The sequence below is a fragment of the Carlito syrichta genome, unplaced genomic scaffold (assembly GCF_000164805.1).
Source record: "Carlito syrichta isolate Samal-C Ts95f unplaced genomic scaffold, Tarsius_syrichta-2.0.1 Scaffold304732, whole genome shotgun sequence".
In the NCBI taxonomy this organism is placed as follows: Eukaryota; Metazoa; Chordata; class Mammalia; order Primates; family Tarsiidae; genus Carlito; species Carlito syrichta.
Genome location: NW_007248828.1, coordinates 63192 through 84568, shown reverse-complemented (window position 1 = coordinate 84568; position 21377 = coordinate 63192). Strand labels below are relative to the sequence as shown.

The 21377-nt window shown below is 39.5% G+C and overlaps 1 protein-coding gene across 1 annotated transcript in view; it reads right to left on the bottom strand.

The window, feature by feature from the left end:
- Positions 1-21377, bottom strand: part of ZNF236 (zinc finger protein 236) — a gene marked incomplete at its 5' end in the record, with an annotated part of 108464 nt that overhangs the window by 28184 nt on the left and 58903 nt on the right. The window contains 6 exons of the mRNA XM_008060792.1: positions 9244-9423; positions 9822-10062; positions 10157-10302; positions 11784-12149; positions 14092-14195; positions 16507-16789. Coding sequence (XP_008058983.1) covers positions 9244-9423; positions 9822-10062; positions 10157-10302; positions 11784-12149; positions 14092-14195; positions 16507-16789 — 1320 coding nt within the window. The remainder of the gene's footprint in view (positions 1-9243; positions 9424-9821; positions 10063-10156; positions 10303-11783; positions 12150-14091; positions 14196-16506; positions 16790-21377) is intronic.

The following is a 21377-nucleotide window of genomic DNA, read 5'->3' as shown; positions in this document are numbered from 1 at the left end:
CACTCCTGGAGTCCCCCACTGTGCTGCACAGACCTGGAACCTTCAAAAGCAGTACAACTATTAGGAGGCGGGGAGTCTCGCCCTGCTGGGACTGCACAGATAGCTAGGTCAGACCCTCCCGACTGCTCTCACGGCCTGCACAGAGCAGGCTCCTCAGACACGTGGGCAGGGCGCGAGGAGTGTGGATTTGTGGAGGATGTCTGCATGCGCTAAGCACTCCAGTCACCGGGACAGCAGCCATCTTGTCGGCTCCCTAGAGCTTCCTCCACACACCCTCACTCTTACAAACTGGCATGCAGTAATAATTTTAACACGAGTGGACGGAGATGAAAAGGATGCTGTGGAACATGGCAATGACCAACTGCATGGACTGCTATTCAATCAAAGTCACGAGGACAGACCAGGTCAGGCTGGCCTGCCCTCCGCCATGGTGTGGGCAGCCCCAGCCCAGGGAGGGAGGACAGGGAAAGGAAGCATACTCCTGTGAGTGTCTCTCAGGATCATGCGTAGAAAGAGCCAAGGCAAAGGCAGCCCAAAGCAGGAAATTCGAAGCTCATCCTCACTTCTGATATAAAGGAACCAAGGATCTTCTCCCTTCTCTCCACCAGTACAATAATTCTGACTTTCTAGTAATTAATAATGTATCGAAAGATTCCAGAACTGTGCAGTGTGATAAATCCAAAGAGATCTAAAAGCCTGTATGTCCATTTAACTAAAGTAAATCCTGACACAAAGTTCAGTGAAGACATTAAACACCTTTAGATAGTGCCAGAGTTCATATTTCAACTCAGTGAACCTTTCATGATGTCCCTGATTCACTGATTTTCCACAAAGAGGATGGCACCAGTTCCAGAAGAACCATCTTCAATATGATGGAAAAGAACACGTCACTAGCACAGAAAAAATTGAAATTTTCTTAAGCATACAATTAAATTACAAGCTATAAATAACTCTTAATTATCTCTTTGTTAAAAGTTCTAAAAGCCAGAATTTTAAATTCAAATTAAATACTCTTAACATGAAAATCAGGATCCAAATATTGAAGTAACGATAGTAAGACTCTTACTTTTATTCCTCATTTATTTTCTGAAACCACTGTTCCTCCAGGATGCATACAGCAATCTTATCTTATTTCACTTAATAATTCTGACTCAAAAAAAAATCTTTAAAGGATTAATAAATTGTATACTCATCAAACCCAACACTGTCTTAAAGTCTTCATTGGGATAAGATTTTATAGCTTTTAAAACAGCTTACAATTTTATTTTTTATTATAAAGATGTGGGGTACAATTCAGGGTTAGGTATACAAATGTTGATTATGCAGGTATACCTCCCACCCCTAGCAGTTTCCCTCAACTGCCAATCCCACCCCTCCTCCCCTGACAGTTTCCCACTAGGAATTCCTAGTTTGCCAATCCCTTTCTTATAGTATTATAATAATTGTTCAAGGTCTGCTTATGAGTGGAAAAACATATGTTACTCTGTTCTTTGTTTCTGTGATAGACCACTGAATATGATCGACTCTAAGGTTTCAAAAGTAGTTTAAAAGATACGAATGACAGTCAGTTTTTTCCTGAAATTAACAAAATTGTGGGACGAGAGGAGGTGGGAGGAGGAGAGCAGGAGACAAGCACCTAGGTGACTCCCTCTTCCAGGCACTGGGATCACTCAAGGCGCAACTCGGCAGTGTGGGGATCGCCCTGGCCGCTCCTTCAAGGCACTCAGATCACACCCCAGGGTGCAACTTGGAAGTGTGGGGACCATCCTGGCTACCCTTTCATAGGCACTCAGATCATTCAAGGGTACAACCTGGAAGTGTGGGGACTGTCCTCCTCAATTTTAATACACACTCACAAATGGAAGATGTCAAAATTGTTGAACTATTAAAAATAAATAATTGATAATACTTAAGTCTAGAAGAAACTTAGGCTAAAACAATTTTACAAATAAATAGTAAACACAGAATTATTCTTTACTTTCACTGAAACCACTCAATTTATTCATCAAAATTACCTTAAATTTAAACATGGACAACGGCAAGAACCAAAAGGTAATCTAACTTGAGATAAATTCCTTCAAACGTTGTGCTAAATTTCAAGCCTCTTATCAGTAATACTATCTACCTTGAAAGTGTACTTACATTATATTGGACCATTTTTTAAGAAAACAATTTGTATCATATTTTGTCATGGAGGTCATCAGGATCTGACTTTGAAATTGCCCTCACCCCCCGCATAACTCATCTGAACAAAAGCATGTGCTTTTATCCTTCATGTGAAATTCTGACTAATGGCCACAACTTCAGTTTATTTGTAAATTCTTAAATGGTAAGACACCTCTTTCAATTAAGATGCAACAGTCAGAGTTAACCTGGAGGCTGATGAGCCTTAACCAAACCTTGCTTGCATAGACAATTTTAAAATAATAATAGCCACATGCATCTTCATTATGCTCTGATAAAAGAACTGGCAACATAAAGGTTATATGTTTACATTTAGAGTTTTTATTTTAATGTTTATCTTTAAAGAGCCTTGTTTAATTTCAAAACAATGTCGTTTTAATTTCAATTCTTTCTGTAGCCTGAAGCTAGATCTGGGACTGACTTTGATTCTAGATAAATATTGCCTGCTGAGCGAGAGGCAATCTCTTAACTGCTACCACAGAGATGGGATCAGCTAAATAATTATAACCAGGACAAATGGGATATGTAAACAACTCTAAAAATATCTGCTTAATATCAAGGGTTGAGTGGGCCAATGTATGAAGAATCTCTTCCTATATTCAGGATTATTCAAACATAACAATGGTATCTGAGAACGTAATACAACTCATCTGAAAACATAATACAACTCATCATATAAAATTAATCCTGTATTTAAGAATAGCTGATAGTACATTAATATACAAATGTTGGCTGAGCCGAGTGGCTCATACCTATAATCTCAGCACTCTGGGAGGTGGAGGCTGGAGAACTGCTTGAACCTAGGAATTCAAGACCAGTCTGAGCAATATAGTGAGAGCTCATCTCTACAAAAAATACAAAAATTAGCCCAGTGTGGTGGCACATGCCTAAAGTCCCAGTTACTAGAGAGGCTGAGGCAGAAGGATCACCTGAACCCAGGAGGTCAAGGATGCAGTGAGCTGTGATTGTGCCACTACACTCCAGCCTGGGCAACAGAGTGAGACTCTATCTCAAAAAACAAACAAAAATGTTCTTTAATTATGAATTGCTAAATCCTCTGAAACTCTTTTTAAAATATTTAACATCTGGGATATAAGCTAAAGTATCATAAAAAATAAAGAGAAGTTTTCTCAGCTAGCTTAAAACAAAACAAAACTCTGCAAGACTAAAGAAAAGAAAAAACTTATGCCAGCCAAAGGGCATGTTGTCATTTGTAAGGAAACCCCAGTTGCATAGCATACGGGAGCCTTACACATGACTGGGGACAGCTCTACTTCAGAGACAACCCTCCCCTGAATGTGAAGTTCTGCTGTGACACTATCAGTATATGTCCCTGGAAGCACATTTATGGGTCAAACACTTACTGCTGCTGAATTAGCCAGATCACAGGAGTTTAACCCTTTGCACTCAGAGAAATCCTCATATCACCTACCAGCAACTCAATCGTACTTTTTTATAAAGGAGTGAAAAACGAATCACTTCATATTAAATAGTATAGCGTTAGAACCAATTATTTTATTGTAATGATATTTGGCTTATAATAGAATTTGGAAATTGAGGAACTTATTTATGACAAAAAAATCAAAATTTTATATCTATATTTTTCTAACATATGGTAACGTTAACAGTTATGAATGTGCATTTCAGGTACACTGATACATGTTGTATAATAGTAATTTGTTTGATGTCTTCCACCACCTGGTGTTTTTCTATTCAAGCAGACGATGCAGTCTTTTTCTTCCTCCCATGTTAATAAAATGTAATTTATTGTTCAGTCTGTTGTTCAAAAACAATGTGAAAGGACATTCTCTTTCGATGTAATGTCAGCTGATTATTTTTTAATGTGTATCTCAGTATATATTCTCTTTGTTTTTTCATGCAATTTGAATGGAAAACTTTAAGGAAACACATTTTTGAAAAATTTGCGCTGGTCTAAGTTTGCCCTGTATAATCATCAGCAGTCTCTTTATGTTCCCTGAGAGGAGACATCTGAGTGGCTTGCTAGATTTGTGATGTGCCCTCAGAGGGGACAACCAAGTACAAAGGGTTAAAAAAATGCTGGTTGCCAAAACAGAGTCCTCAGACAGAGTTCACACATTCTCATTCCATCCAATTTCTCCGTTCAATCAGAACATACCCAATTTTGAATTAAGTAATCTGCTGTACCAGCAAACACTCAGGATCACTAAGAAGCACAAAAAAACCACTCCACCTGAGTTAAACTTGGACAGCTCTACCTATCTTTCCACCCCTTTGCCAAAGACTCACTAAGGATATCAAGCACAGCTTCCAGGAAGATGTGAGACTCAAGTGCTGATGGTCAGTCTCCTTCTCAGCAGAGCAGGAGGGGAGCCTCGTGCCATAAGGGACCACCACAAGTGACACCACTCACTCTGACGCACACACCAAGAGGCACATCTTCATATCACAACATGACCAAGAGGCATGGGAAAGACAACAAACTCACAGCCTACGATTAGAATTCTAGAGATAACAAGCAAGATACACACTGTCTAATCCTTTAAAAAGAAACACAAACTACGACTTTTAGAAAACGTGTAAAAAAACCAGTTTGCTATGTAACTTTAATAGTACATGATATATTTTAGATATTTTACCCATTACAGACTAAATTATAATCTCAAAGTCCCAGCATGAAGGCAATTGAAAAGCCACCATGAGCCACCCAGAGTCGTGTCACTGGTGTGGAAAGAATGTGGGTCCATTCCTCCACTCCTGAGCCTTCCTTGCAGGGTCAACCCTGTGACAAGCCTGTATTGCACCATCATCTCTCCTGTATCTTCTGTTACAGCTCTTATTGTACATTTATTTGTGGATTCTTCTAAACGCCCACACTCTGCTTGTTTCTAAGATCCAGAGTGCAGGGGCCTGTAGTAACCTTATTCAGTGCTGCATTCCCAGATTTTGCAGTTCTTACCACCTAGTAGAGACACTATAATCTTTTACTGAATATAAAATGAATTATATAATAAACGTATAAAAGGACATTTTATTTTTTTAATTAAAAAATCTAGCTTTTGAGTAAAAATATATTTAAAGATTATTTTTTCCCTCAAAAACCGATATTCATAGCTGGAAAATAAGAAGGTTAGAAATTAATGAAATCTCTATGAGATAACGATAACATCTAGATATGTCATCCTAAACTGTTAATGGTTGATTATAAACTTTTATTTTACTTGAGCTTATTAAAAAGTTTACTTTTTAAAAAAGCCTATGCTTTAAATCTTAGAAAGCTGTCTTTTTGCAATTCTGCTATCCTGCTGTCAGAAAAAGAAAAGTCTCACCACAGGGCAGAGTAACAAGCTGAGAGGACCTTCCATTGCCAGGTCAAAAAGGGACAGCTTGGCAAATGGAGCTGTCAAAATGCTAACTTGAATAAATATACAATGCCTGGTATAAGTTAATTACTTAAAAAGTCAAATTATCAATTGGTTGCTAACTCTAGAAAGAATTCTGTTTCCTAGAATTATATAGAAGCCACTAATAAATCCTTATGGAATGATACTGCATGTAACAAGACATGAAGTTGACACACTCATGCTACCGGCTAGTCTACTCCTTTCTATTTACTATGTGCAGAAATATTTAACTATGCTCTTATGTCAGTTTGGCTAAGCCATGAGCCGCATACCTGAGGAGTTTAATGTTGCGCTCTGTGAGAGAAGTTGATCACTGCTTATTGTTAAGGTGGCACCTGTAGAATGATTATTGATTGCAGGTGCTGACAATCTTATGCTCCCGTTAAGTTCACTATTTCCATTAGAATTGTGGTGAATAAGATCTTGACCTAAATGGAAATTAATATTGTGATATCTGAAAATAACATTCTAATTTACATGCTGGCAAGTGTGTTAAACACATAATAGCAACCTCAAAGCTTTCACTTTTAGTAATATAAATGAAAAAAATGAAAATGGGACCACAAAGTACATTTTCCTAAGTGACAGTATTTGTTCACACTTTCTAAGTTGCAAAGTATTTTTAAAATACTTCTTATGAGATCTACATTAACTTAGAGTTTAGGCATTAAAATCACACTTAGTTGAATGAAACATTCACTGAATTGGAAATGTAGTGAACTGCCAGTTGTAGCAAAACATGCTGAAAGGATCTAAGGGACAGCACCAAACAGTAAAAGACTTGCCCTCAAGTGACCTCCACCAGGCGGTAGGCTTGCACTGACCTGCTGTGATTTCCCCGGGGGCATGCCTCCTGCCCAGATGCTCTGCATGCTCCCAAGCAAATTTGCAGCACATTCCTGCCAAAGCTCACTTGTTTATGGCTTGAAGCCTGCATTTGCCTCTTCATTAGCTACTGTAATATAATGTAATCAAGTAATGCACACTAGAAACGAAGATGAGAACCAAAAAACCTGCTAAAGTTCCAATGAAAACCAAATTTAATGCTTTGGAAAGACTCGGTAAAGACAGAGGCTTTAAAAATTGTTGTCAAATTAGGAATAAGCAAGATGACACAAAACCAGAGGGGGAAAGAGCATCAAAGACAAAAGGACACTACACTGACTGCTTTGTCATACATCCTTATGCCATGCTAAAGAAATAGAAAAAGGAGATCAAATTATGCATTATAAACATGAGTACAGGCAGAATTTTCAAAGTGTAGAAAATGTATTATTAGCAGAGCAGACCCACATTCAAAAGATCTGTGGATGAATATTCAAACTATATATGCATTCCTTTTTTGATTCCCTAATTTACATAGCTTTCTATTAATAACTGGGCTGAAAACATCAGGTAAGAGGACTTTTTACCATATTTGCATGAGATAATTTGAGGAGGCCAAGGACTGTCCTTGCCTTCTACTCAAAGTTTAATTCTTTTCTCCAAACACCAGGACTCAGGAACTTCCAAAAATGTGCAAAACTTAACCAAGGTAATATTTGCATTCTCTAGTGTTTGCAAACATTTATAATTCTATGCACTAAAGGAAAGAACATATTACAAAATAATTAAAACTTTCTATAGAACATCTAGATGCTTCCAGCAGGTGACCATAGATTAAATGTATTCCACATCCTTTCAGAGTGGAATAAGGAAGTGTTGACTTGAGAGTCACCAAAGCCAATTCTCATTATCTAGCATAATAAGAAGTGAGAAAAAATGAAATCTTAAGCCCAAAGTTTGCACAAACCTCATTTCATTAACTGTTTTTTCCTAGAAGGTTTTAAACCAAATTTTTAAAAATTGCAGCAATATTCAACTACACTTTTGAAAATACTACTATGCAATAAAATAACCAAATGGTCAGTAATAGGAAAACCTGAGAGAAGCAGGAATATAATCCAAACTGAGTAACATATTTTCTGAACAACAAGAATCATGCATTATATGTGTTTGATAGGATCAAGCACAGTGTCTCATAGATCAAGGGCACTCAAAAAAAGTTAATTTGATCAACAAAATTTATTTCTTGAAATAACTCTCCTATATTTCCAATATTAAAATTCATATATATACATACATATATACATTTATGTGTAATGAAAGGAGGAAGGTTACTGAATTATATAACATTCAGTGTTAATTTTGTTGTCCAGCAGCATCTAAAAATCACTGCATGTCATTTAAAAGCAAACCATCTAAAAATAGTTTTTCAAGCCGGGCTTGGTAGCTCAGCCTGTAATCCCGCGCCTTTGGGAGGCTGAGGTAAGTGGATTGCCTGAGCCCGCGGGTTCAAGACCCATCTGGGCAGCGAGACCTCATCTCTACAATAAATAAAAAAAAAAAATCAGCCGGGCATGGTAGTGCATGCCTGTAATTCCAGTTACTTGGAAGGCTGAGGCGGAAGGATCGCCGGAGCCCAGCAGGTCGAGGCTGCGGTGGCCGGGAGCGGCCACTGCACTCCAGTCTGGGCGACAGAGTGAGACTCCAACTCAAAAATAAATAAATAAAAATAGTTTTTCAGACTTCTTACATATTAAAAGGACTAAAGACACCTTCCTAGAAAAGCTTTGGTTTTCTTCTAAATACCTTTTCTTTCAATTCCAAAATTAATTTTTGCAGAACTCTCATGGAAACAATAGAGGTGCTCCGGGAGCACCTCACAGCAGGGCAGTCTGGAGTCCTGGCTGCCATCCTCCACATTGTGCTGTGGGAAAGTGGGGCTGCTCCCCTCCCTCACACACTGTGTCTCCACAGAGGCTATTTTTATTCCCAGCAGGGTTTTCCTAATAACATATAAGGTGGTTAGGAGTCTTAAATGAATTGAGTTAATATTTGTAAAAGTTACTAGAACAATGCCTGGCAAATAGTAAGGGCTATACAAAATTGGTGTTCACTTTTAAAATGGCTCTGAGTTAGCATGAAGTGCTCAAAACTATGACTCATGGGGGCAATGCACACCAGGTTGACATGTCCATGCTAACTCTGATCAGAGCATGCCACCGGTACCAACGGCAGTTAAGGATCCAGGAGGGCACAGACAAGAAGAAAATCAGAATGTGAACACCACAAACACAATTGGTTTGCCAATTCTAAGTGAAATTTACTGCCAAAGGGTAGTACTCATTTATCTACTTTTCAACATCCTACCATATTTTAAACTTTTCTACATAATCTGAGAAGAATTCTGAAAACAAAAGGTAAAGAAAGTACCATGGGTATCTATAATGTCCTAACGAACACACTCTATACCAGTGAGGCTCCTTTAGTTTCATGGAGCATTAGTAAAAATCACAAAGTTATATTTTCTGCTTCTTTGCTAAACAAAAAATTATGCGAAAAAATAACCTACTCTTTAAAAATGAATGAATGAATGAATGAATGAATGAATGAATGAATGAAATAGCAGATTCTACCTCAAACTGGAAGTGACATGAGAAACTAATTTTTAACTTCTGGCACTAGATTTGAGTAATAACACATAATTTTCACTAAATCTGAACTTCTCACATAAATTACAAATACTTATTGAGCACTGGCTTTATGCAAAGCTGGGTGTTGTGGAAAAAAGATACAAGATATATAGTACTTAAGTTGCAGGGAGAAAGGATGCTTAGAGTATTAACTTACTAACCAGAGATAGTGAGGGTAATTTCCTGTGGAGACCCCGAGGATGATGTGGCGGTGGGCCCAGCGGCCTGTGCCAGGACCTGGCTTAGACTTGAGTTGTTGATGGTCAGGGTGATCTCATGGGGACCGCCAGAGGGAGACACAAGACCTTGTGAAGTCATCACTTGAGTGAGGTCTTGAGTCCCTGATCGTCATTACAAAGCAAGACAAAGTTGAGCTTTAAAAAAACATTTTTCTCTTTCTTAATGTTAAAAATATTTTAGTTAAATTGTTTTGTTATTTTAAAGACAAAACTTCAAAACAAAGTATTAGTCATCTCTAATTCCTTCATCTAAAAAGAGCAGACAGCCATATGATGAAAGGGAAAGCCAGTATGAAGAGTAACTCTATGAAGATAGTAATCTATGTGCATATGGTAATAAACATCATTAATTGTAAGAAAAGATATGTTTTTCTTAGCACATCTGATATATTTCACAGAGGGAAGGAAATGATGCTGTAGCATTCTAAGTCAAAGGTATGACTACACGCAAGAGACTAAAACTCCAGCCACAGAAGCCAGTGAGTACAATTGGCTCTCACCACTGCTGCTCGTAGTCAGCACGGAATCCTGCTCAGACAGCGGACCAATGGTCAAGTTAGCAGACGTCACTGTAGGCTGCAAGGACAGGCCTGAGATGGGCTGAATGACAACGCTGGCAGGGACCGTGCTATCTGGTGTCTGGAGAGAGCTGCTCTGTGGGGCCAAGCCAGGCTCCCCAGTGAATTGCTGGGCCAGGAGACTGCCCTGCTGCAATGTCTGCTGCAGGATGCTCGGATCAATCTGGAAGACAACACGGAAACTTGAGATGAAAATGTCAGGCTTCCATGTGACTGAGCCAGCAGGACATCACAGAAGACCATGGCAGGCACCATACCTGCAGTGTGATATTATTAATGCTGGAGGCATCGATTCCAGAAATCTGCACATTTGGTCCAACCAAGTTAGCAGCCAGCTGCAACTGGATGCCTTCCAGGGCAGTCAGGCTCCCATCTGTCAGAGACACTGTCAGGTCACCCCCAGCTGGTCAAAGAAAGAAAGGGAATGACTGAATATCATTAATGCTTCTCAAAACTAAAAAAAATTAATTTTTTCATAAAAATTTTTACATATGTAAGCTGTACATATTATATCAATATGATCTTGTTAAAAAATACTAATATCACTTTATATCATATACATACACTATTTAATCATACCAAATAAAACTCTGTGAAATAGATATTACCCATTTTAAACATCACAGAAAAGTGTCTCAAAGAGATTCTACTGATTAGTCCAAGGTTTAAAACAACAACTAATAAGTGATAGATGAAATCATAACACAGAAACAGAAAGAAAGGCACATAGGATGTTAAATTGCCACATACAACTGCTACATTTACCTGTAGGTTTACAAATCAATTTTTCAAGCACTATGTTATAAGAAAAACTGTATCAACAATAATGAGTATTTTTAAATCACACATCTCGCTATTAAATTTATGAGAATGCCAACTGAGAAAAAATAATTTTCAATACATTAAAAACAAAAGAGCTAAGGCTGGGTGCAATGGCTTTTTCCTATAATCCTAGCATTTTGGAAGGTCATGGCAGGAGGACCACTTGAGGCCAGGAGAGTAAGACCAGCCTGGGATACATAGTGAGACCTTGCTGCTACAAAAATATCAAAAAATTAGCCAGGCATGGTGGCATTTTCCTGTAGTCCCAGCCATTCGGGAGGCTGAGTGGGAGAATCACCAGCACTCAGGAGGTTGAAGCTGTAGTAAGCCATGATGGTACCACTACACTCCAGCCTGGGCATCAGAGTGAGATCACCCCCTGCTGCACCACCAAAGAAAAACAGTACTAAGGTGTCACAAAGCAGCTATCATGGAAGACAGAATGGGAAAGGAAAGGTAATAATGTCCAAAAAAAGCCGGGTTCGGTGGCTCAGCCTGTAATCCCACGCCTTTGGGAGGCTGAGGTAAGTGGATTGCCTGAGCCCGCGGGTTCGAGACCTGCCTGGGCAGCGAGACCTCATCTCTACAATAAATCAAAAAATCAGCCGGGCGTGGTACTGCATGCCTATAATTCCGGCTACTTGGAAGGCTGAGGCGGAAGGATCGCTGGAGCCCAGCAGGTCGAGGCTGCGGTGGCCGGGAGCAGTCACTACACTCCAGTCTGGGTGACAGAGTGAGACTCTAACTCAAAAAAATAATAATAATAATGTCCAAAAAAAGAAGAAATTTCAATTTTTCTGCTGCCTTTGAGATCACCCCCTGCCGCCCCACCAAAGAAAAAAAGTACTAAGGTGTTACAAAGCAGCTATCATGGAAGACAGAATGGGAAAGGAAAGGTAATAATGTCCAAAAAAAGAAGAAATTTCAATTTTTCTGCTGCCTTATGAGGGAAAGTCTCAGGAAGGGAAACATCCTGTTGCTGAAGATGTTTCTTCCATAGACTAAGCTGCGGCCCAACAGCTCAATCACTGTGCCACTGCATTCCCCAGACTCAGCACTCACCTGACATGGAGGTAGGGAGAATAGCTTGGCCCACCAGTCCTTGCTGAAGCAGATTCTGATCAAACTGTCCTGTTAGGACAGAGTTGTTCATGATAAACACATTCGGATCGCTGGAGGAAGAGTTAAGGAGGTTGACGGGCTGCAGTCCTTCGGATGAGCTTCGAGTCACGGGTTTCCTGGCCTTCTTCGGATCTGGCTTATAGTGAAACTGCATGTGTGTCTTCCTCCGCCCAGAGGTGCGGAAACGCAGCTCACAGTGCGGGCATTTGAATGGCTTGGCTCCTGTGTGCAAACGCATGTGCACCTTCAGACTACCCTTGGTGGAGAAAGCGTTGCTGCAGACATGACAGCTGAAGAGCTTCTGACCTGTGAAAAGCCCAGTCATAATCACCAAAAATCAGTGGACATTCACACCTCCTAGTGAGCTGAAATGCTGAATCTACGGACAGAAGTCGTGGATTAAAGAGACCCCTTCACCTGTAAGATGTTAGACATGACAGACAACTTATAGAGATTTAATAGTACATTGTTTACAATGTGCATTCAGCACTTTGACAACCCTTTGAGGTTTATGGTGTCTAACCCACTGTATTATACTGCACCATGACTGCAGTATTGGTTTACATTTACTAGAAGTGTGTGACTTAGCCCAGCTCTGCACCACAGCCACTTTTCTTTGATTTTACAAAGGGCACCAAACATCGTAGCATTGCTTAGCTTCTCTTCTGCCAAACAGAAACAACCAATTGCCTGTACAGGAAAGCACCGCATGTGGAGAATGCACAAAGGAAAATTCCCTTCTGGGTCAAAGAGCCACATGTCACATATCGTGCACCTAATTCCTTAGATGCTGTTTTATGCGCAATTACTGAGTATAACAAAGACCATGAAGGTGCTGAGTGTCATTAGCATGGGCTCTGCCTTACAAGAGTAGAAACACTTTCTGGCTTTCTTCTTCCCTCTAGTGGTCCAGGAACAAATTCTGATTTCTATCAGGATAGCACACAAAAGGACTAGTTTGACCCGTCATCTTAACACGGTTCTGGGGTCCTCAGAAACCACATCATCATTTCAGAATGGACAAGAAAGCACTGAAAAATATTTTTTCAGAGACTTTTCTTTCTATTCCTTATTCACGTAGCCTACATTGAACTCCCAGAACAAGGAGATGATGAACAGTGTGTGCCAAGTCACTGTGAACTGCACTGGGCACCTATTGTGTGAAGGCCAACACAGTAGACCTGGGGATGCAAATATGAGTAAGGCTGGTCCTTCCTTATACTCAGCAAGTTCATAGAGTTACACAATAGAGACAGATACAGGGGGCCTAGTGAAACAACAAAAAACTGCACACAGAAGAGTCAGATAAGTAAGTGCATCTGTTTATTTACTTCCAAATATTAACCCATTAGAAAATAATTCTAGGGCTTCACATAAATGTGTGAAATTCTACTTGTACTTGTCTATTCAATTCTGCTTATAACCAAATATTAAGAATATAAATTAGTTCAATATCATAATTCCATGAGTTATAATAGCAACAGCCCTCTAGGCACTGAGGGTTTACCAAAGGCCAAAAACTTTTCTAAGCTATTTAAACGTCTTAGTGCTTAAAGCTATTTAAATGTCTGAACTCTCAAAGAGGGAAGTACTATTATTAGTCTCATCTTCCACACAGGACACTGTGGCTTAGGAGAATTAGCTCATCTAAGGCCACAAGCTCACCAGTGGAGGACAGAATTCACATGCTGGCAGAGGCCAAGTTGGCCCCATAACTGCTAGGTTGCACTATGCAGAATTCAAAAAGCAAAAGCTTAATGTATTTTGATTAATACCATTAACTTTCAGTTCCTCAAATGAAATGAAGATAAGAAAAAGTCCACAAAAACTGGACATTCATTTTTCCCTTCATAAGATTTTCTCCCACACAGAAAGAATTAAGACCTGATAACCGTCATCAGACTTGCTAAGTCCCCAGTTTTTTACAAAACCTCAATAAACCCAATCTCTTTGGCCTAAATGAGACTAAGAGGTAATCTTTTAACAAAGCTATTTAAGCATGAGTAAGAATACAAGAAAACTTATAACTTGACTTTTGAGACTAAATATTTTTTCTTAGTGTTACTTAGACAGTTTTCCCTAAGTAATGAATAAAAAAAATTTATAACCATTTCTTCATGGTTCCTGAAGTGTGAGCTTTCTGATAATTTTGAAAGTGTTTATGTGTGCTAAATATATAGAAACAAACAAAAAATGCTACCATCAGGCATCTACCAATGATGCAAGTGTCACTCCTTATGCTCCTTACCTGTGTGTGTCTTCACGTGACAATCCAGGGTAGATTTGACAGTGAAACTCTTCCCACATTCATCACATTTATATGGCTTTTCTCCAGTATGGATTCGAACATGCCTGTCCAAAAAGCATCTGCAAGTAAGTATTTTTCTTTTGAACTATATACACATTTACAAATAGCTTCAAGATTTTACATTTATAACTAATGATATAAATAAAAATTATGTGTTACTATGTTCAGATTAAATTTGGTCAAATAAAAACTAAATTTCACTTCATAAAAAGAAAAAAACCCCACCATAAACAAATCAAAATAACAACAAAATTATTTGCAGACAAATAAAAACAGGGCTGTTTTCCTAAAAAACCAGAGTAGGACAAAATCCACAGTACAAAAACCAGTACCAGAGTAGAAATATGGGGAACGCACACACAGTTCATAGAAAAAGAAATACAAACAGCCAAAAGACACATGCAAATGTGTTCAACTATATTTAGAATCCAAGAGCAAATTAAAATGACAAGGTATCATTTCCCTCATCCTGTTAGCTTGATGGTTGGAAAAGAGGCACTCAGACACTCTGAAAGACATGAAGATATAATCCTCTGGTGGTCTTTGCCAGACTCTCTCAGTGCTAAGTCGTCAGATACATGCAGGTGCACAGGAGCCAGTCCCTGCAGTGCCCTGCTGGTCACCCACACTGAAAGCTCAGTGCTCATTAGCAGGGTCTGATGAAATGAATTTGGTATGCCCATGCAACAGAACACTAAGATACCATTAAAAAGAATGAAATTGGTTTATAGGTACTGACAAAGAAAGACAAATATCTAAGGCTCACTGGAATGTAAGAATTAAGTGAAAACAGAGGTATAGAACCGAATGTTGGTATGTGTAGACACCGCTAAAAAATACATAAAAAACTGTAGACAGTGGCCATCTGTGGGAAGCAGGACACTCTTCTGTACTGTTTTTGCATGACATTCACTCAGGAAGTAATAAGGGAGGCCGAACACTGAACTTGTGTCAAATAAAGGACAGGACAAGAAGATAATGTAGCTACTAGGATACCCCACACTTCTTGTATGTAGGTACAGTTGGCTCCCATCCTTCCCATCTTCCTGATGAAGACAGGATACTTCATGCTACCTTGGCAACATCCGTCCCCAAAGCCTGGTAGGAATCTGATGTGGTGTTCAGAACCACAAAGGGCTGTCTCAACATTTCCATGTGGCGTCCTCGCCTGGTCTTGCTTTCTTGCCTATGATTCCTCCACTATTCCCCTTCTGAGACTAACCCTCCCTATTAGCTAACTCATGAGTTCTTCCTGGCCAAACACAACTGCTGGCTAGATTGGATTCCTACTTATAAACAACCAGACTCTTCTACCACAACTCCCTTGGTCCTTTCCCTAGTTTACTTTTCTGTTGTCTTATTCCTCACACGCAGATCACACAATCAACTTCTTAGATCCTGGCTCCTGAACTGCAGAGGGAGCACAACATTCAATGCCCTTGTGGTTCCCACAATTCAGATGCACCCAGGCCTCTCTCTCCTCCACATTCCCTCTCTGATTGCCACTCTGGCTGAATGTGCTTGCCCTTCCCATGGTGGTAGAAACATGAACAGTAGTCAGTACACATGCTCACAGAGGGGCACTGCCAACACCACAGCTCCTTGGTGGCCACCACCCTTTCCTGCTGCTGTCCTGCGGAATAAGGTATAGGGAAAACGCCCTCTGTGGTTTCCGGAAGCAGCCCTGTTCTGTTCTGAAATCTTACCAGTTCTTCCAGTTTTAATTTGCTCTATTACTTTCACCCATTATTTCTATCTCCTAGAGCAAAAAATAAAAGTCCCCCTGATGGTATCAGAAACTCCCCTGCATTTTCAGAGACTGTCTATGTGTAGTCTTCTCTCTCCAGTCTGTCATTTCCAGAGCACTTTCTGCTCTCTGTCCCAAATCTTGGTTTCCAAATTCTTCACCATTCTGCCACATCAAATGCATGCATTGAGAATGGCTATTGGCTAATTGCCAAATCAGCTTCAACTTCTCACGTCCTAACACAGAAAGCAGTGCCCTGGGACAGAGGGCTTCACTGAGCTTCTGCTTGTCTCTCAAGTCTAGTGTCCTGTTCTCCTCAATTAACACATTCGTTCTCATTTTTAACTCCTGCCACAATCATATGGACATAAGCAGAAGCAATCTACAGAGAACACAGACTTTCTAATTACTATTCCCAACGAGCTTACCATGCAGAACTAACACAAGCTCAAAGCTACACACTCTAGTAAGTAAGGAGCCATTGTACAAGTGACCTGGGGTTCAGAAACTAACCACCCTTACTGCAGTGGAAATTCTCAAAGGAAAGTGTGGCATTTATTTCCAGCTCTCCAGAACGGAATGCCTGGGAAGCACATGGTGTGGCTTACCTCACCAGGTCGCTGGGCTTCTTGAAGCTCTTGGGACAGTAGGTGCAGCAGTTAGCATGCTTGGGTTCGTCCTGGAGCTCTGCCTGTTTGTCCCGGAGCTCGCTGATACGGTCCTTCTCAGCCGCTGACTGCACCAGGACCTTCTCAGACACCGTGGCACTTTCCTGGGGCCGAATTTTGGCTAACTGGGCTGTCTCTTCCTCTGTGAAAGTGATGACCTCAGGGCGAGACTTTCTGGATGTGTTTCTGTCAGAATTTTCTTCCTCTTCCTCCATACATATGTCTAAACACGATAAAGAAAAAGGATCAAAATCCTAATAAAAAGCTTAAGTTTTAATGAAGTATCACTAAATAGGTATGTAAGCAAGGTTACAATAAGTAACTCAGTTAAGCTCTATTTAAGATGGTAGAAACTGCTATTTCTCTCCACGTTATTCTACTGAGAAAGAAAACAGCCAAGTGAACTGGGAAGTCGGGGGTGGGAAGTGGAAGTGGGTGGGGAGTGGAAGGGAATGAAGTGAGAGGCTGGAGAATGGGTAGAGACACACAGTCACCCAAGTAAGTGCTAGTATGTGAAAGTATAGTAGGGACTACAGCCAACAACATCGTGTTGCATATTTCAAAAGAGCTAGAGGAGATAACTTGAAATGCTCCCAAAACACAGAAAAGATAAAATACCTAAGGTGGTGAATACCCCAAATGCCCTGACTTGATAATTACACATTCAATGTATGTAATAAATATCACATACATCCCACAAATATGTATGAACATGATGCATCAATTTAAAAAAAAAGAAAACAACCAAGTGACCAAGTGAGGACTATGCCTTAGGAAGACGATTACCAATATCAGGAAGTCACTAATTAAAGATCTGCTTCTACCCTCAACTGCAATCCAGTAGAAAGCTTTGAAATTATCAGTGTCCACACAAGTTATCACTATTCATAAATACACATATTCATTTATTCATATTGGCAAAAGAAATGAATTATCATCAGATTTTTAAAAATCAGAAGCCAAAAAACAGGAGAACAAAACGATAAATTAGCAAATAGATCCCAATTAAAAAGACTTACTATAAAGAAGAAAATAAAATTTTAAAAATACAGTCAGCCTTCTGTATCAGTGGCTTGTACATCCATGGATTCAATCAACTCAGGTCAAAAATATTCATATTCATACGCAAAAAGAAAAAGAAAAAAAGAAAAAAAAGCATGGTTGCATCTGTACTGAAGATGCATAGACTTTTTCTTTTGTCATGATTCCCTAAACAATACAACGAACTATTTTCATAACATTTACACTGTAGTAGGTAGATTTTTTTTTTTTTTTTTTTGAGTCAGGGTCTCACTCTGTTGCCCAGGCTGGAGTATAATGGCACACTTGCAGCTACTGCAGCCTTGACCTGGGCTCAGGCAATCTTTCTGTCTCAGTCTTCCAAGTAACTGGAACTACAGGCATGTATCATCACACTTGGCTAATTTTTTGACTTATTGTAGAGATAAGCTCTCTTCAAACTGTCCTAGCTGGTCTCAAACCCCTGGGCTTAGGCAATCCTCTCACCTTGGTCTCCCAAAGTGATGGAATTACAGGTGTAAACCACTGTGCCCAGGTAGAGATTATTTAAAGAACACAGGAAGATATGCATAACTCACATGCAAATACTATGCCATTTAATATCAGGGACTTGAGCATCTGAGGATTTTGGTTTGCTTGGGGGTCCTGGAAGTAATCCTCTGATACTGAGGGACAACTGCATGCTTGAGTATTTATCACTGAAATGTAAGTGTATACTCCATTGATTAAAACATGAATAAGTTGGCCAGGCTCGGTGACTCAGCCTGTAATCTCAGCGCTTTGGGAGGCCAAGGTGAGCGTACTGCCTGAGCCCGCGGGTTCAAGACACGCTTGGGCAACTTGGCAAGACCTCATCTCTACAAAAAATTAGCCGGGTGTGGTAGCGCACGCCTGTAGTTCCAACTACTTGGAAGGCTGAGGCGGAAGGATTGCTGAAGCCAGCAGGTCGAGGCTGCGGTGGCTGGGAGCATGCCACTGTACTCCAGTCTGGGTGACAGAGTGAGAATCCAACTCAAAAACAAACAAACAAACAAACAAACAAAAACCATGAATAAGTTACAATTAAGATGTAACAGAGAAGGAAAAACTTTGGCTGGAAGCCTGAGCCAGGAGGTCAAGGCTGTAGTAAACTGTGACCATGCCACTGTGCTCCAGCCTGGGCGACAGAATGAGACTCCAACTCAAAAAAAAAAAGAAAAAAAGTCAACTGGATAATTTTTCTTAGAACATAAAAGGAAAAAAGGATGGGGGGGGAGGAAGGAGAGGGAGAAAGGATGGGAGGAGAGGAAGGAGAAAAAAAGGGAAGTACAGGAAAGCAAAGAGATAGGTTAGGGGAAGAAGGTCAGTTGTGCAGGACAGTCAGTAGACTCAATATCCATCTAGAAATTTCAGGGAAAAAAAATATAGTGAACTAAAATCCCATAACATATCAATATAATTAGGAAAGATTTGAGGCCAAGTATGGTAAGTATGCATACACTCATGAAGAAATAAATTCACTATAGTGAGAATTGTGTTTGAATTTTTTAAGTAATCAAGAACACAATCAATGTAGTATAAGACATGAAAGGAAGAAAGATCAATAAAATTCAGTACAACAGACAGACAATATGAAACAGGATGGCAGGTATGGGACTACGGAGGCTAGCTGTCACAATAAAGGTGAGAAGCTCAGAGCCTGTTAAAAGACTCCAGATATGGGCAAAACAAAACAATTTTACAAGGGATTTTTCTTCCATGGACAAGAGGCTTCATATACAGTTGTTTTCCCCCTAATGATTCAAAAGAGGGAAACAAGATCTATAAAGGTGAATCTAAACCACATGTGTGGTAAGTGTGATGAAGCCCTAACAAAGTCCCTCAAATCAATCCTAACAGCACAGACTTAGTGGTATTAGAGGCTTGATTAACTATTGGGAGGCAATAAGTTATTAGACTTAGAGATTATTTGTATTGGCTGATTACTTAACATTCTCCCAAATACAAGGTTCTAGAAATAATACCTGGATGTCCTATATTCTTTAATTAATTTGGAGGAAAAGAATTTTTTTTATATTAACTAAATCTCATGACAGAATTTTTTAAATGGTTTAAATAAAGGCTTTACTAAGTACCATCAAATTGAAAAGTCTGAACTATTTCACTAAATACAATGGTCAGGAACTTTAATATTCAGGTATCTACAGAAGAAACAAGATGCACAATGGCTCTAGTAATAAATAAGTCAGACTTTTTGTTATTTTGAGGTAAGTTAGGCAAGTTTTACACACTTACTCCTCAAAATAGAAGAGAAAGCTACACTGTCATCATTTGAGTATAACCCATTAGGGACTAGGGACGCTAGATGGTCTCACTGTGATCTTGTGGTCAGATGAATACAAAGCAGACCGGAGGCAGTGGTTCACACCTGTAATTCCAATGCTTTGGGAGGTCAAGACATGAGGATTGCTTAAAGCCAAGGTTTGAGACTAGCCTGGGCAACCTAGTGAGACTCTATTGCTAAAAACAGTTGGGCATAGTGACATGTGCCTGCAGTCCCAGCTACTTGAGAAGCTGGGGTAGGAGGATGGTTTAAACCTAGGAATTTGAGGCTGTAGTGAGCTATGACTGAGTCACTGTACTCCAGCCTGAGTGACAGAGCGAGACCCTGTCTCAGGGAAAAAAAAAAAAAAAAAAGCAAAGCAGATGGAGGGATAAGCAACTAGAAGGAGAGACCCAATAATGGTCAGCAGATCTGATCTCTGAGAACACTACCCAAATGATAAGCACCTCTGTCCCAACATAGCCACTGACAACATTCACACAACAATATCGAGCCAGACAGGACACACCTTCTCATTCCTGTGAGGACAGAAATGAGACAAAAACAGCCTGGGTTCCTAGGCAGGAACCCAGGCCTACAATGTGCACTCAGGCCAGTATAACTCACAGGTATGTGAGAACTAACATGGATTTAAAGACTACAATGCTGTGTGCTGGCTATATGTATCAACATATAAAAGGAGTATACTCTAAACACTGCAATGTCACTTGTGGAATTGACTAAAAAAAAATATGATAAATACAAAAAGTATAAACACAAAAATAGTATTAGTAGGATTATTCTACTTGGTGTGGGACCCAAGCAAATTAACTTGTCTAACATTTAGTTAGCTCATGTGCCAAATGAGAATAATCCACCAAATTATGCAGTGTTTTCTGTCCCTTTGCAATTGGACATCGTAAATCTAGCAATCCACTCAGCTGTCCCCTCTCAGGAGGCATAAAGAGATTGCTGGTGATTATACAGGACAAACTTATGTGAGCACAATTTTTCAAAAATGTATGTTTCCTTGAAGTTTTCCATTCAAAAATAATTTAAAAATCTATGTCCCATTTGAAATTTGTCAAGCATCTGATCAATCAGTTGAAAAGTGGTCTTCAGGAATCACAAGTGCATCCTTCCACATCATCTTCATACAACAAACTGGACAATAAATTACATATTATTAATATGAGAGGAAGAAACAAGACTGTACTGCCTGGTCGAGTAAACAGGTAGAAGATGTCAAACAAATTATTATTACACAGCATATATCAATGAACCTGCAATGCATGTCGGTGACTGTTCACTTTACCACATTAGAAAAATATGAGATATATATAAAATTTTTATATTTTTGTAATAAGTAAGTTCCTCAATGTCCAAAATTCCATTATAAACCAAATATCATTACAATAAAATAATTGGTTCCAACACAATGACCATTTAATATGAAGTAGTTCGTTTTTCACTATTTTGTAAAAAAGTG